Here is a 15,202-nt window from a genome sequence, read left to right as displayed (position 1 = left end):
AACCTTATCTACACGCAATGAAACAAAGTAAACATAAAAATCGACTTAACCCTTCTTTTTTATTGATTTTTTTTTCCCCTTTTTTTCCCAGAAACAGCAATAAAGTTTATGGGGTCATTCTGACCCAGGACATGTTCTTACTGTATCCATAAATGTCAGAAACAGATAAAATCCTAATTAACATAATTTAAATCACTATAACTCAACTTGCTAATGTGAAATAAACTATTACAAGGTGCACTTTATGGAGCCTAAACACGGCACGAAGCAGAAATTTCAAACTGAAAAACTACTTTAAAATTGTTTTAGACTTCGAGAGGGCGATTTTTATTTGTATTTTTTTTCTTGTTTGCTGGTTCAGCACAATGGACACTTATTCTGGTAAGGCTTCAAGTATCCGCTCACATCCTCCACAATTTCCTCCACTAGGTAGTAGGGATGTAACGATATTGGCAATATCGTGAAATCGCAATATTAAAATTGCCACAATATCGTCATCGTCATGTCAATGTTAAAAGCAAGCACATCTGTTAAAAAGGCAAGGTTGTATTCCACTTGTGCAGTTCTAGCACCCTCTGGTAGTTAATTCAATATTACAGTTAAATTTTAGTTAGGAATGTTTTGGCCACTGCGGCAGTTATCATTCCTATAAATCGGTTATACCAGCAAATATATTTTATAACATCTCCGTCGCAAAACATTACTTTTGACCCGCTTTGACCGTTTTGTGAATTACCTAGAACATGATACTTTGCGCTGCTAAGCCAATATGAGCACGATAATAATGTCACATGACAAGCCTCTTTCTTTGTCACTGCTGTTATTATGTACCATAAAAACACAACATTGGCCTTTTTTCCCCCCAATATTTTTTTTAAAACAATATCAGGAGATTTTATAGAGTATCGTTAGCTTGTTTTTACATCGCCAACCTCCCCACAATATTGTGATAATTGTCGTATCGTGAGGTTCATATCGTGATATTTATGTCAACGTGATGTTTGGATATCGTTGCATCCTTACTAGGTAGGATGACGACGTCATTAAAAATAAGTTTGTATTTTGTTCACGTTTGCCATCTTTATGTGGGTTAGTCCACATAATCAGACCTTAAAAGGCAAAGTGAGCTGCTGTTAAGGCTAGCAAATGAACAGAATGTACATGTTAAAAACAACTCTGAGCTTGAACACTATATCTCTTAATACGCATAAACAAGCAACAACAAAAAAAAACTGCCATAGTGTGGATGTAGCCCTTATCTAATCATTGCGTTTCTTCAGAATCCTAATCTAGTTGAAACTGAATCAACAACTCCTCTGCTGGCAATTAATTTCAAAATCAACTCGTAAGGCCTAATTTCAAGCACTGCCCCCAGTTGTGAATAGTGTTGATGCTAACGCTAAGACAAGATACATCCCAAACCACGCAGGGGTCTATTTTTTGATCTCATTGCAAGCCAGTGTACCACCGAAGTGACTGGAGCTTTTATTTCTAGGATACGATTACGACACGCCGTTGCCTTAACAGAAACAAACAACGTTCAGCTGCCTCTGCATATTTCACATGATGTTTTGACGGGTATCAGGTTAGCCAACGTGCTAATAGTGACTTACGTCACTGGGATTTGCTAGCTCCTTGTCCTGGTGGCTTGGAAAGATTCACAAAATGGCAAACAAGAAAGGAATAAGACAGCAGAAATAAATTCCATTGTTCCTTCTTGTTGAGTTGATTTGCCTCCAGGACACTTTGGGTTTGAATGCTCTTGCTTTAGCGTGACTTTTAATTGAATTGTGGCGGATGCTGTATTTAGAACCTTTTTTGGGGGAAACACTTGATTCCCTGAATAAATTACTCATAAAATGAGAATCAACCTTAGCCTGAGGCTGTACTGAACCCAGAGTAGCATCCATGTCATCTTGAGTCAACCAAGCGCTAAGTTCACTTGAGGTCACCACGGTACAGTAAACCTGTCTTTTTACTGTGAGCTGTGTAGGTACGATTACATCATCTCCCAAGCGTTACATCATAGCAGCACGACAGATGTGATTTTTCGTAACATGGAAGTCAAAGTTGCTCAAAATTCCCCAAAATACTTAAAAAATTTAAAATAAATAAATAAAATCTTATGATATACAAATCTACGGGTGCCAGACTGTGGATATGCGCCTATAGTTTTAAGTTGTAATATCAGAATTCATCACTACACATCACACATGGCAGACATGAGCTGTACTTACACTGGGCTTTATACTGCACTGCAGACAACATGAGAAGGCCGTTTTATTTTTATTTTTTTGTGTATTTGGACATATACTCTGAAAACACTTGAGTAAAAAATAACCCAATTTGGGTTATCTATAAATAAATAAATTGGGTCCTTTCATATTTAAAAATAATAATAATTGGTTTTTACAAAATAACCCTGAAAGTAGTGGTTCGATTTGTTGTTGTAATATTAAAAAGGTTGAGTGAGATGGAAAAAAAAATTCAAATTGAATTTTTGCACCAAATGTTGGTTTCTTGTTTAGCAGTGTTGTGCTATCCTTGAATATATATCTTTTTTTATGCAAGAAAAAAAAATGCAGCATGTGGTTATTGTGTTTGCTTCCAACCCCTTGTTGGGTTAGGATAGTGTTTGTTTTTTATACATTTTTTGTCATTCATATGGTTAGGAAGTACGTGGTTCTATGTGGCCCCCAGTAGCACTGATGAAAAATGGTGGCCCTCTCCAGCATTTAATTTGCCCATCCCTGCACTACAGTATAATACAGCATGAAAGCAATACATTATATTTACAGTAGTATGAGGATAAGCGGCATGGATAATGGATGGATGGTTTATAATTTTATTTTAATGCCATCCACTACCCATAATTGTTTTAACTAATAACAATTGTAACAATGCAGTATGGCACCGTGTCTTAAGGTGGCCTTCTTGTTTTTGTTATTCCTATGCAGCACTTTTTCGTTTGGCCAGCAGTGTGATGCCGTGGACTTTGTTTGCGATCCAATTGTTTTTGTATTTTGAGATACTTTATGCAAATCGGTAGCAAAGTCCGAATTTTTGTATGGAATGGAATTTTTGTGACTGAATGCACTAATCCCGCTTTATATTTTTCCAGAGGATGAAAAAGTTTTGGATGTTGTTGTTGACCTGAGATAGTAAAGTGGTGATGAGAAATGGCATGTGTGGCATGTTTGGTACTGTAATGCCAAGTGTTATTTTACAAAGCTGTGGTTTGTGTGCAAGTAGCACGCGGTGGACTTGGATACTGAGAGATATTAGCAGCCGACATGTGAGAGGGCCTCCCACATCCCTCTCGATAAATTATGGAGTATCATGACAGGAACAGTTGAAACCGGCCAGCATGACCAGCAAAATTCTGTCGCAAAGTCATGGACGCGACCCAAGTGTGTGTTTTTAGTGTGTGTGTGTGTGTGTTTTTAGTGTGTGCGGGTGTGTGTGTGTGTGTGTGTGCGCGCGACGAACCTGTGTGCGTGAGCCGATGGGCATCCAGAGCCTCCTCCGAGGAGAAGGTGGCTCCGCACTGATCGCACACCAGAGCCTCGGCGGGAGCTGGGGACACATTTGAAAAAGACAGCGTTGTGGTCATTTAGCACACTGAGTCACATCTACATCTTGGGATTTTTATTTTATTTTTATTTATTCTTTTGCTGTACACTTACAGTGCTTTTTCAGGCGCTTGCACAGCACAGAAAAGGAGCAATGGGACTAACGTCAGCGTCAGACAGGGTGCAATGGCCCTTTTCGCCAAGCTGAAGAGTTTTATTTACCATGCCCCTTGTTATCAGCTTCTGAACAGCGAGCAGACTGTCTGCCTGAGAGGCCACAGAAGGACTGGGTGTTCGCTCTCCACAGCAGACGCTTAGCGCCTGCTGCACGCCACTTTTTTCGGCTAGGATAAACCAACCCCAAAAAAAAAAAGACAACACTTCTGAGTCAACACCACAAATCCTATCACATGCACTGTAACTACACTTTCTAGCTCACCTATGCTGCAACGCATTTGTCTGTCAAAGAGACGAACGAGGGTATGGAGGCCAGAAATGCTTTGGCCTTTTTTTTTTTGGCACACTCAAATTGCATCTACAGCTTCACACAGTCGAATCTTACAAATGTACAAATTCAACACAAATTTAGGAGGAAAATGCCCTAAGTCGACAATGGTTCAAATCTAGTAAACAAGTAATTTTGATACGTCACATTTTAATCAAACCAATGACATTTTAAAGATAGACCACTAAGCATTAATATAAACCCTATAAATGTACATATTTATAGAAAATGCATCATAACTCTTTCTTTCCCATTGACGAGAAAACCCGTCAAGTAAAATCATGACGTAGTTTCCCAATGACGAGAAGTCTCGTCAACTGCTTTTGATTTATTAATTTATTTATTTTGAATTATTTTTTTAGGATGGGCATGGTGTAAAGTCTTGCGTACCTCTGATTTAATCTTTGATCTGAAAAAAAAAAATCCCATTAACTATGGCCAGCAAATGGTAGCATTGTATCTCTTTTGGATGAAATTGCTATCAGAGCAATATGCTGACTCGATACAAAAACATGACGGATCTTAGGAAATACATTTTGATGTACGTGGTGACTGATCAAAGTATTTGCCATGTAAAATCTACTATACAGTGTCAAAAAAGAGTAAAGATGGCGGAGATTATTTAAATTTAGAAATAGACACAATGACGTCATATATGTGTATACACATGCACACACATGAATCAATACTAGATATTTACTAAATAGTGTGCAAACAGTTGGTAAAGTTAGATTTAATATCTGAATGCTGGTGATTTTTTTTTTTATACAGCTTTTGTCATCATTAGCACATTTTCATAGTTGTTGATGGTTGTTGATTTTATAGAAGAAAAGGACTGTTCAGATTTTTTAGCATCACTAATGCAAAAATTATCATCATAAAAGTCAAGGTTGCCAAAAAATCAATATTTTCACAAAAAGCTTGTTTTCTCTAATTTTTGGTTCAAAATGGCCGATTTCAATGAAACCAACTCATGTTGTACTGCTGATTACTAAACATGGAAAAAGGTTTAAGCATTTTTGGGGGGGGGTGATGAAACTACTCGATACATTAAATAATGCTGCATTCGAGGTAGGTGGGAACTCAGACTTTTCAGAATTCATACCTTTACGTAACCCAACATGATTTCCACTGACTGTGGTAAACCAAAACAAACAATTGATCAGAATCAGCCATCTTTGTTGTTTACATTCGCTTTGAATGCTTTGAGCTTGCTGGGAGATTCCAAGTGGGATACGTCCGACTTCCCACCTTCCTCAAACGCAACATAAGGCCGGTATCGATACTCTCCCATTCCTATTGGAAGTTCTAACTAGCTGTATGCATAACTTTAAGCTTTGTTGCACCATTTTTGACTCGTTTTAAATGTTGTATTTGATTTGTATTGCAAAGCCTGCATAATTGAGAACCACTGATTAAAACATTTTATTAAACTACAACTTTGAAGTCAATTAGCATCACAGCACCGATTTGTGTTCCACATTGGAGGTTACGATCCATGCCCACAGACACACACACAGCTGTTTGGATGTGGGTTGGCTCTCGCAGCGATGTAAATCGGTTGCAGATCCATACTGGCCCTGGGCTCATTCACTGATCTATTTTCTGCTCAGCTGGCCTTAAATGAAGTTAAAATGACTCATTAAAACACCCACAAGCTTTGGGAACTCGCAACGGCGCAGCCCTAAATGTGGTCCTCTTTCAACTCTATGTACACACATACACACTTGCACACGGTGCCACCATTGCCGAAACAAAACAAAAAAAAACTCCAATCTGTTCATCCTTTATAGTTTGCACGGAGCAAATAGAGTTACGCACTAGATCCTAATGTTGTGTGACGCCGTCCAGCTCGCCGCGTTGTGTTGTTGCGCGATTCGTGTGATAAAAGGCAAAAAGAAGAAAACATAGTGCATTGTCTTGTGCAGTCAAAGGCACGGAGTGTGCTCTCATCCATAAACCATCAAACCGTCTCCAGACGCGGCTGCAATCGTCCTCCATCAAAACACTTTGTCTGGCATACCAAAATAAGAGCCGGCGTCGAGCTGCATACCAAATCAGCCCATTAGAGCGGCGGAGCGCTCGCTCCTTAGCAACCGGCGGGATCTGAGGCTGCTCTACCCAAATACGCGGCGACACACAAATGAGATCCGCATCCTTTTTGTTTGTTTTTCATGTCGCGTTCCTTGGGTCGGGAAACTCTCAGGTTAAAGGTGTGCTGCAGACAACAAGAAAAAGCGCGACGCATGCTTGTGTGACAATAAAAGGGACGGAAAAGTTTTAAGATCTCTCCTCTCAGCCGTCACAAGGATGTCAACGTGCACGGAAACCGTGTCTGTACACAGCTGAGCTTTGTATTTTAGTTGCATTTTCAGTCCCTGATTATATACACCCCTCCCCCTCCCTTCTGCTCCTCGCTCTCTATTTTGGATAAAGTAGCTGGGAGAGCAGTCAGGTCTGATTAAGTCTGCATTTGGGTACAGTGTGTTCCTGGACACACATCTGCGAGCGAGCCATCACACACGCTTCGGAACACTGGCAGAACACCCAGGCCTGCCGGCAGCGGGCTGATGATGTCATCACTCCGGAAAAAAAAAAAAGGGGGCAGAGCTGGCGAGAGGCCCAAAAACACGGAAGGGACTCTGCTGGGGAGGGGAGGGGCTGGTTGGTTGAGAGGTAAAAGAGGAGGAGGACGGGGAACAGGTGCAGCTGAAAGGGCGAGCGGAAGAACCATAAAGGAGGCTGGGTTATAATAATTTGCCATTTTTTATTTTGTCCAAGCTTTTGTTTTTCAAATTCAGTTAGTTTTACTTTTAAATTAAAATGACTTTTCAAAAAAAAATGTTAGAATTAGTTTTTATTTTTCCATATCGACACGTCATTTTTTTCATTGTTCAGGAAACACAAAAAAAACGGGGCCATTTGCATCATGAGGAGATGATTTAGGCAAAAAAAAAAAAAATAATTTAAGAGCGTGACAATATACTATTTGTAATTTGTACACACGAATTCCCCAACGACTGTTCATTGATTGATTGATTTTTTTCTTCCGTACAACCGTACAAGTAATTCTGATATGAATACCACAAAAGTTCATGTTTGAAACTTGAGTGACAAAGATTGAAGAAGAAAGACATTTCTGCTATAAATCAACACTGATCAACAGCATATTTTAATCAGAGATGGCTTATGTGTCCTTAAACGTATTTTTTATGGCAATTTTTTTTTTAAGTGTTTGACATCGAAAAGCTTGCGTGATATGGATTTTGCCATGCAATATAATGTTGTAACGTCATCAATTTTGGGGGTATTTAATTATTTTTTTTTATTCTCACTTTTCTTTTTTCGGGCAGTATTGGTCCTCTATACCAAAATACCACAAGCAGTTGGAAAAGTAAGATTTTTTTGTTCTTCTAAATGAAGCACCTCAACTCACTTAATCATAGTTCCATGACATCAAAATTGTACAAGCTGGTGTAAAATCTCAACATAGTTCCATGGCACCAAAAATGCAAGATGGTAGCAAAGCACGACTTTTATCCAGATGTGCTTTTCACCTCATCACCGTCACGCCTGTTTCTCTCTCTCCTCTCTGACGCAGTTTTTGCGGCACTAGCCCCATCGATGCTAGTTTTGATAGCCTGTCTATGGTGTTTTGCATTACGTGTTAACATTGAGCTAGCAGACTCTTAAGACAAAGTAAAAAATCAAACCGAGTGAGCGCTTGTAAAGTGAAAAATTCTCCATCTTGTGCTGTACCTGTGTGAGATAGCATGTGCATGCGCAGCCGCATGCTGTCCTGGAAGTGTTTGCCACAGAACTCGCAGCCGTGGCCCTTCTCGTCGTCATGCAGCCTCCTGCGTGACAAAAAAGCGGAGACACAAAGGCGGCGTATTAGCACAAGTGTTTTGTTTAGGCGGCTTTTTTTTTTTTTTATGCACTCCTCTTCCTCTTGCCATACGCCATTGTGCTTCCTAACAAGAGGAGCCATATCTTCTTATTCTTTTTTTTTTTAAATTCCGGCAAGAGTCGGGGCCCGTCTGAATGCAGCATCATTAGCGTGAGAGGCCCCTTGGAGTTTGTGAATCACAAAACGCGTGAATGCGGCGGGAACACAGACAATGGGATATCTGGCTAATTTCAGAGTGCAGACGTACGCGTGCCTCCACCCGCCGGCGCTGCAAGACACACACACACACACACACACACACACACACACACACACACACACACACACACACACACACACATGCACACATTTCCTCATGTAGCCGCGATGAAAAGACGACTGCATGGCGAAGGCCGGCCGCCAGCGAAAGCCATCATATCATATCACACACATCTGAGCGTGCGAGGCATCTGTACTCTCCATCCTCACATCACCCTACTTGCCTCCAAAAGAGGCCATTGTAAGACTGTGGGCAAAAAATACACCAAACAAAAAAAAACACATTTATAGCATCCATTCATTTTTACTACTGCTAAAACTGTACTCTACAGTCCAAAAGATCCCCAACGGATTAAGCGATGCGACGTGGTCTTAAAAACTTACTTTGGAATGTCCGGCAGTAAAAGGCAAGGACAATGATGTCTCTGTTTTATGACTGCAAATTTCCCTTTCTTTCCCCTCCGTCATTTTATAATACAAAAGTGCCAGAAACATCAATTTGAATCAAGCGAAAAGTGTGAAAAAAATCACTAATTTATTTCAAGCCCAACTTTTTTCAGCTTGATTAGAAGTTTTCCTGATCATAACACTTAAACATGGAAAATAATACGATAATTTGTAATTATTATCAATTAACCACAGGAAATGTCTGCCTGCTAACACAATAAAAAAATGCACTTAATGTGTGCATAGTAAATAATTTTAAAAGAAAGATTTTATTTTTTTTTGTGTGTGACTAAGAAGCACCAGTATTGGTGGCCGGCTACTACAGCGCTCTGTTAAACCGCGTCGGCCGAACGATTGCTGCAGAGTGCCATGTCTTTTGCAAGTGCTATACAATTAGTCTGTCACCACGTTGTTTATTTTTATGCATTATCAACCAATTGAAAGTGTCAAAAGTTTAATTTGTTGCCTCACACATGGCTCTAAGACCTTTGAAAAGATGATGGCGAGGGGCTGGCTGTTGTGAGTGGTTAGCGGCTTGTTGCCGCGAACCATTGCCGCTATTAGACAATTTTGATAAATGACAGCATAATACATTTGATTTTATATATATATATATATATATATATATAAATTATTAGTGATTCATCATGCTCTTTGTTAACTGAAACACTGCCATTTTTTGGATTTCCTAAAAGTTAGTGATTTATTTATTTTAATTTAATTTTTTGACACGAGGATTCCACTTGACAGCAGCGGACAAGATGTAGCTTGTCGTTGCTGAATATTTACTAGCTCTGTATGGGTTTCCGGGGAAATACTACACAAGGCTGCATAATAAGACTGAACAGGTGAATTTGCAAGTGTTCGATAGATTGGATAATCAATGGAGCCAAAACGGAGTGCAGTACTTGGCGGCAAACGGCAGTTGATTCCGTTTTAACTCGTTTGTGACGAAATCTAGCGATATCTTTAACATCATTGCTTTATTACAAAAAAAATAAAAAATTTAAATGCTAAAATATCGGGAAAGGACATCGATTTTGGACCAAAAAATAAATACATTTACAAAAAAGATATTTGAAAATCATGCCACCAAAAAAAATGCTAAACAATTACAATTAGAACATATTAGCTAGAAAAAATATATATATATTTTAAAGCACAATATGATGAGCCAAAGCAATCATGTTAATGACCAATTAATCGGATGATATTAGCTCTTTATAATCAGCATCAGACAAAAAAAGAGCATTTCTAAGATTAAGTGAAATATTTAAGAACAAAGTATTGTAAGACAGTCAAATGTAATTCATTTCTTTATTGTTTTAAGCGTTAATTATACATCATTTATATTTTGTAATTAATCAGCCTATTGATATGTTATTTGAATTTTATTCATCCAAATATCAGAATCGGCATCAGCCTTAATAAAAAAAATTTTTTTTTTAAAAATCCATATGAGTTAGACCCGATTAAAAATGTTTCAAAATGATCTAATAATGCAAAACTATTTGATGGAAAATACACAATTACAAAAATATTGTATTGGGGAAAAGATAATAGGACTGAAAATGGAATATGCAGCATCTTTTGTCAGCTGTTGTGTAACAATAATAATTACAATTGAAAATGATAATACAAACCATCTGAAATGTTAAAATGGTTTATTAGTGTAACTTTACATCATCCCTGGTGCGGAATGTAAACGTAGACTCAAAAAATCCGTAATCCCTCATTCCACAAGCAGCAGCCCTCTGAGAACTCCAAATTTGGGATATTTTTTTTTCTTCTTCTCCAGCTGAAAGCGCTCGCGGAGAAATTCTGTCAGCAAAGCACTAGCAAATGTCAATCGTCGAACCAGGTGCATGCTCAGTGACCTGGTTACGGACCTACTGCAACTTCACTCCAGCACAAACCGCCGCCGCATCTCAACTCGGCGGCCCGCAGACATGCGCACGTCCGTCTCGCTGAGTAAGGCGGCACATCACTAAACATCCTACAGGATGGCGGAGTGGCACGAGGAGGAAATAAATGTCAGTGGCGGGTCGCCAGGTTGGTGCCCGGGTGCGTGCCCGAGACGAGGGCTTGGCAAGACAATCATGAACGTCTTCCTTATTTACAAAATACTTCCTCCATTACATGTTTCATGACCCTGACAGCAATTTCAAGCGGACTTAGCATTAGCATTAGCCAACAGTCTCCAATTTAAGCGTGTAAATCCATGGCTTGGTAGTGAAGTGCTGCCTCCACAAGTGAAAATACAATCCGTGCTCTTATTGTCTTTAGGCCCGCTCACAATTAAAATTTCGGATTTACTGATCGTCATAAAAATGTGTGTAGTGAAGTGCTGCCCGTACCAGTGAAAATACAACTCACACTTTTACTATATTAATATATGCTAGCTTTTTTATTCTTCAGTGCACGGGCTAATAGAAGAAGGTCACCATATACGCCCGTATCGTCATGGTAACGAAAGTTATACTTGGCATTGGCTCCGCCGTAGAGGGTGTAGGTTGAGCAGTGGCTCATTTGCATGAGAAATGTTTTTGTTTGGAAATATTATTTAAATATGTAGGAACGATTTTAGGTTGTGAAAATACCTATGTCTCTTTTAAAGTGGAAGTCAACCTAGAACATTTCTTGACAATAATATGTTATATGTGATCTCACTAGTCTAAACATGACATTCTGAGTAATATTACATTTACGGAATATAGCAAAATCCAGCCCTTTTTATCCATTTCAGGGGCGGCCATTTTGGCACTTGCTGTCAACTGAAGATGACATCACAGTTGCTAAGGTAGCAACCAATCAGAGCTCAGCTTCAGACAACAGGTAAGCAGTTATTGGTCGTTGTCTGAACCCTGAGCAACTGTGATGTCCTTTTCACTCGACAGCAAGTGGCAAAATGCCCCCCCTCCCCCCCCCCTCCCAAGATGGATAAAAACTGGATTTTGCTGCTTAACTCATATTCCACTAACGCAATATTAACCAGATTACCATATATAGACTAGTGGGGCTGCATAGAGCATATTATTGTCAAAATGTTTGGGGGGGGGGGGGTTGACTTTGTCTTTAAAGATTTGCTGGTCTTTGGCTTTGCTAAAGTACTAAATTAGTTGCCGCCAATAAAGTGCGTGTTGTTGTTACCTGTGCTGCTCCATGGCCTGCCGACTGTGTAGCTGCAGCCCGCACTCGCCGCAACACTGCGGCCCCTGAACGGGGCCCTCGTGCCTCATTCCCGCCGCAAACTGGCCCAGCCTGCTCAGGAGCTCCCGGTGCAGAAGGCCCTGGTGCAAGAGTCCGCCGTAGGCCCGCGGGTCCAGCGGCATGCCCAGGGACGGGGCCAGCGAAACGGACACCTGGGTCATGGCCTCCCCGGCGCGGTTGGGGGCCACGGAGTAAATGGACGCCAGGTGCTTCTCGGCTATCCCGGGGAACCCGTCCAGAGAGCTCCCCACCACGCCCTCCTCGGGGCTGGTGTGCAGCTCTCGGGTGCTGGTGATCACGCTGCTTCTCAGCGGCGTCCCCGGGCCCTCGTCCCGGCCGGGGTCGGAGGCGCAGCTTCCGGACGAGCGGCCCTCGCAGCAGTCCGCCTCGTCCACTTGCATGTTCTCCGACTTGATGCCCTCGATGGGTTCGAGTGTCGGGGCCACGGCGCCACCCTGCTGGGAAATGTCCATGCTCATGTCCAGCTTAGGGCTCAGTTGTGGAGGGGCGTTGGGGTCCGTCCCTGTTGGGCTCCTCTCCGTCATATGGAACAAGGTCAGGTGGTGCAGAGCAGCAGGGGTGGCGCGCGGGGCTCCGTCCGGGATGGAATGCTTCTTGGACATCAGGTGGCGCCAGTGTCTGGCCCGGGCGTGGTCGGCGTGGTCTGCGGCCACGTGGTTCCGCACCAGCGCGTCCTCGCTCTCCTCGGCCTGGATGGTCTCCAGCACCTTCAGGCACTGCTCCTCCAGAAACTCGATCTCCAGGATCTCGGCGGCGTACAGCAGGTCGTCCAGGTCCTCGGCCGTGGCCTGCAGCGAGGCGGTGTACGCGTACTCCAGGATTTGCTGGAAGGTCTTGGGCGACAGGAAGTCCAGGGCGTAGCGCAGGCTGCTGCGGTGGAACAGGATCTCGAACATCTTGCTGGTGCACGCCAGGACGGTGCGGTGCGCCGGGAACTCGTGGCCGTCCACCGTGATGATGACGTCGCACAGGGTGCCCGCCAGCCGCATCTGGTTGGCCCGCTGCAGCAGCGTGTCGGGGTGAGCCGGGTTGTGGAGCTGGAGCACGCCCATGATTCGTCAGAACCCGCTCGGACCTTCGCTGCGGCCGCGCATCGGCCGTTGTCCCTCCTTCAGCTGGGGGTCTGTGAACTTTGGGTGGAGAGGCTCGTTAGTCGCGCTAGAGTTTTAAAATGTGAAAAATCCCTAAAAACATCGCAATATGTTTGGTGACTGTTCTGATCGTAGTTTGTGTACTAGACGACCGGCGTAGTACATCACAAAAAAAATATCTTCCCTTTCCCTGACAGTCGCGGACCAGGTGGCTGTTGTAGTACCAAGATTGACCTGTGAGAGGCAGGCAAGGGCATCCAGACTGAGAGAAGAAGAAATAGTACTAGAATCAGCTAAGCTAATATTTAGCCCACCTGGTGACTACAAACCATCAACACAGCAGCTTGATCCTCGCTTTGTGGCGGTGCAGTTTTTAATCCGAAATTGTTTTTGACTCAAAAACCAAAACGCCAAATTAAATGTCGACTACACGTTGGAGTTGCCATCGTAAATGTTGAACACGTTTAACATTTACGATTGGTCCAGTGGTTGATTACGATGGTCCCGAGCAGATTAGGAAGAGAGAAAAAATCTATTTTAGTCACAACTCTGGCTAATCTTTTAGAGATATCTGATAATCAGGTTTTGGCTAACTTTGGTCCCAAGGGAGTGATAATGCTCAAATCGGGCCCGGTTATCGATAAACTGATATTAATTGAATTTATAGTTCTATGTTCTTCTTTTATGATATATTTATTTGGCCTAATTCCCTCAGTTTATCATTAAAAGTTTTTCGATTATATTGAGCCCATACAGTAGCTCCACCACAGGATAATCACACAGAGACCTTACCCAATTGGACCGTAGATGACTTTGATCTCAAGGGAGGAAAAATCCTCACATTCGGCCTGATTAACAAAAAGTATTATTGCTTTAGAATAAATGACCAAAGTACTCCGATTCTATCAAGATCCTTGGGCCCCAACTCGGTGTTGTCGACTGAGACATCCGATAATCAGCTTCTGCTGACTTTGATAGCAAGAGAGGGAAAAAAAATAACAATTTAGACACGATTATGAGGCAAAGTCAAGTCTCCAAACAGTCTGTAGATATCAATTTGGGGGGGGGGGGGGCGGTTGGCGGGGCAAATCTCCAAAAGGCAGACAACAGGTCGATTGGAGGCGCGCGTGCGGCAACAGTTTGCTTGTTGCCGGGTGATTAGTCTGCAAGCGGGCACGTCGCCGTAATAACGTCTGCATACTGAGAGAGGTGACGGTGGCCATTTATCACGCTACGCACGCACGCACGGGCGCGCGCGCGCACACGCACACGCCCCTCAACAGGTAGACGACAAAAGCTGATTAGTCCATTAAGGCAGCGCACGTTCGTAATTAGAGGCGCCCCAGACAATTAAGCCGCCCGATCAATAAGTTATCAAACTATTAAGATGGATGAACGCGTGGAAACGGCGCGCCGCCCTGCATGAACAATGCGCGCGCGCGAGTGTGTATCTGTGTGTGTGTGTGAGGTGTACGAACGCAAAGGTAAAAGATGCTTTTAATTTATTGATCCGATCGTGTCACCTTCCGATGGATGCCCGCAACCCTTTGGAGAGCATCAGGAGCACACGAGCAATTCTCATAAAAAGCCTCACAGTGTGGAGAAAATTAACTACACTTGTAGTTGTTAGCGGCAAAAAATCAGCTTCAGGGAAACTTGGGGTGGGATTATAAGACCCCCCCCCCCCCCCAAAAAAAAAGCAAAGCATGTCATTTCGTTTTAAATGCTATATCCGCAGTAAATAGTAAAGTAGTTGGTGTCAAGTGGTCGTCTTACCCCTCTCGTCGTCTCCGCCTGCGCTGCTATCCGCTGATTATCCCGGCAGCATCATGCTGCCACATTTCACAGTGCCCGCTCCAAAAACTCGCTCCGGCGTCCAAGTAGACGAGTCAAGCCGCGGAAGACGTAACTGCCGCTTCCGCTTTGAGCTGTCAAAATAAAGGTTTACACTTAAACAAAAACTTTTTTTAATATAGGTTTAGTATTTATTTATTTATTTAGATACATTTTTAACTTAACTTAATATTTTGTGTTCAACTTCTTTAGTGGGTATTCTCATTGTCTTAAGTTACTACAAGCAAAACAATTAAGCATTACCCTACTAACAATTATTTTCAAAATGTGGTACAAATAGAGGGTTCCTTCTCATAAAGAAATTACTGAATTCAATCTACAAACTAGGGAGTAT

At 42.2% G+C, this 15,202-nt stretch overlaps 1 protein-coding gene across 1 annotated transcript in view; it reads right to left on the bottom strand.

Moving 5' to 3' along the window:
* zbtb16b (zinc finger and BTB domain containing 16b) overlaps window positions 1-14,900 on the bottom strand; it is a 29,527-nt gene extending 14,627 nt beyond the window's left edge. Inside the window, exons 1-4 of the mRNA XM_086080108.1 lie at window positions 14,791-14,900; window positions 11,843-13,053; window positions 7,837-7,934; window positions 3,490-3,576 (exon numbers count right to left, since the gene is read on the bottom strand). Of these exons, the coding sequence (XP_085936234.1) occupies window positions 3,490-3,576; window positions 7,837-7,934; window positions 11,843-12,975 (1,318 nt within the window). The 5' untranslated portion in view covers window positions 12,976-13,053; window positions 14,791-14,900. The remainder of the gene's footprint in view (window positions 1-3,489; window positions 3,577-7,836; window positions 7,935-11,842; window positions 13,054-14,790) is intronic.
* Between the last annotated feature and the right edge of the window lie 302 nt (window positions 14,901-15,202).

The sequence above is a fragment of the Leptonotus elevatus genome, chromosome 7 (genome assembly GCF_054856555.1).
Source record: "Leptonotus elevatus isolate MCC_2025b chromosome 7, RoL_Lele_1.0, whole genome shotgun sequence".
Taxonomy (NCBI): Eukaryota; Metazoa; Chordata; class Actinopteri; order Syngnathiformes; family Syngnathidae; genus Leptonotus; species Leptonotus elevatus.
Note: the sequence above shows the minus strand (reverse complement) of the source record. Positions and strands in the feature narration are given on the sequence as shown.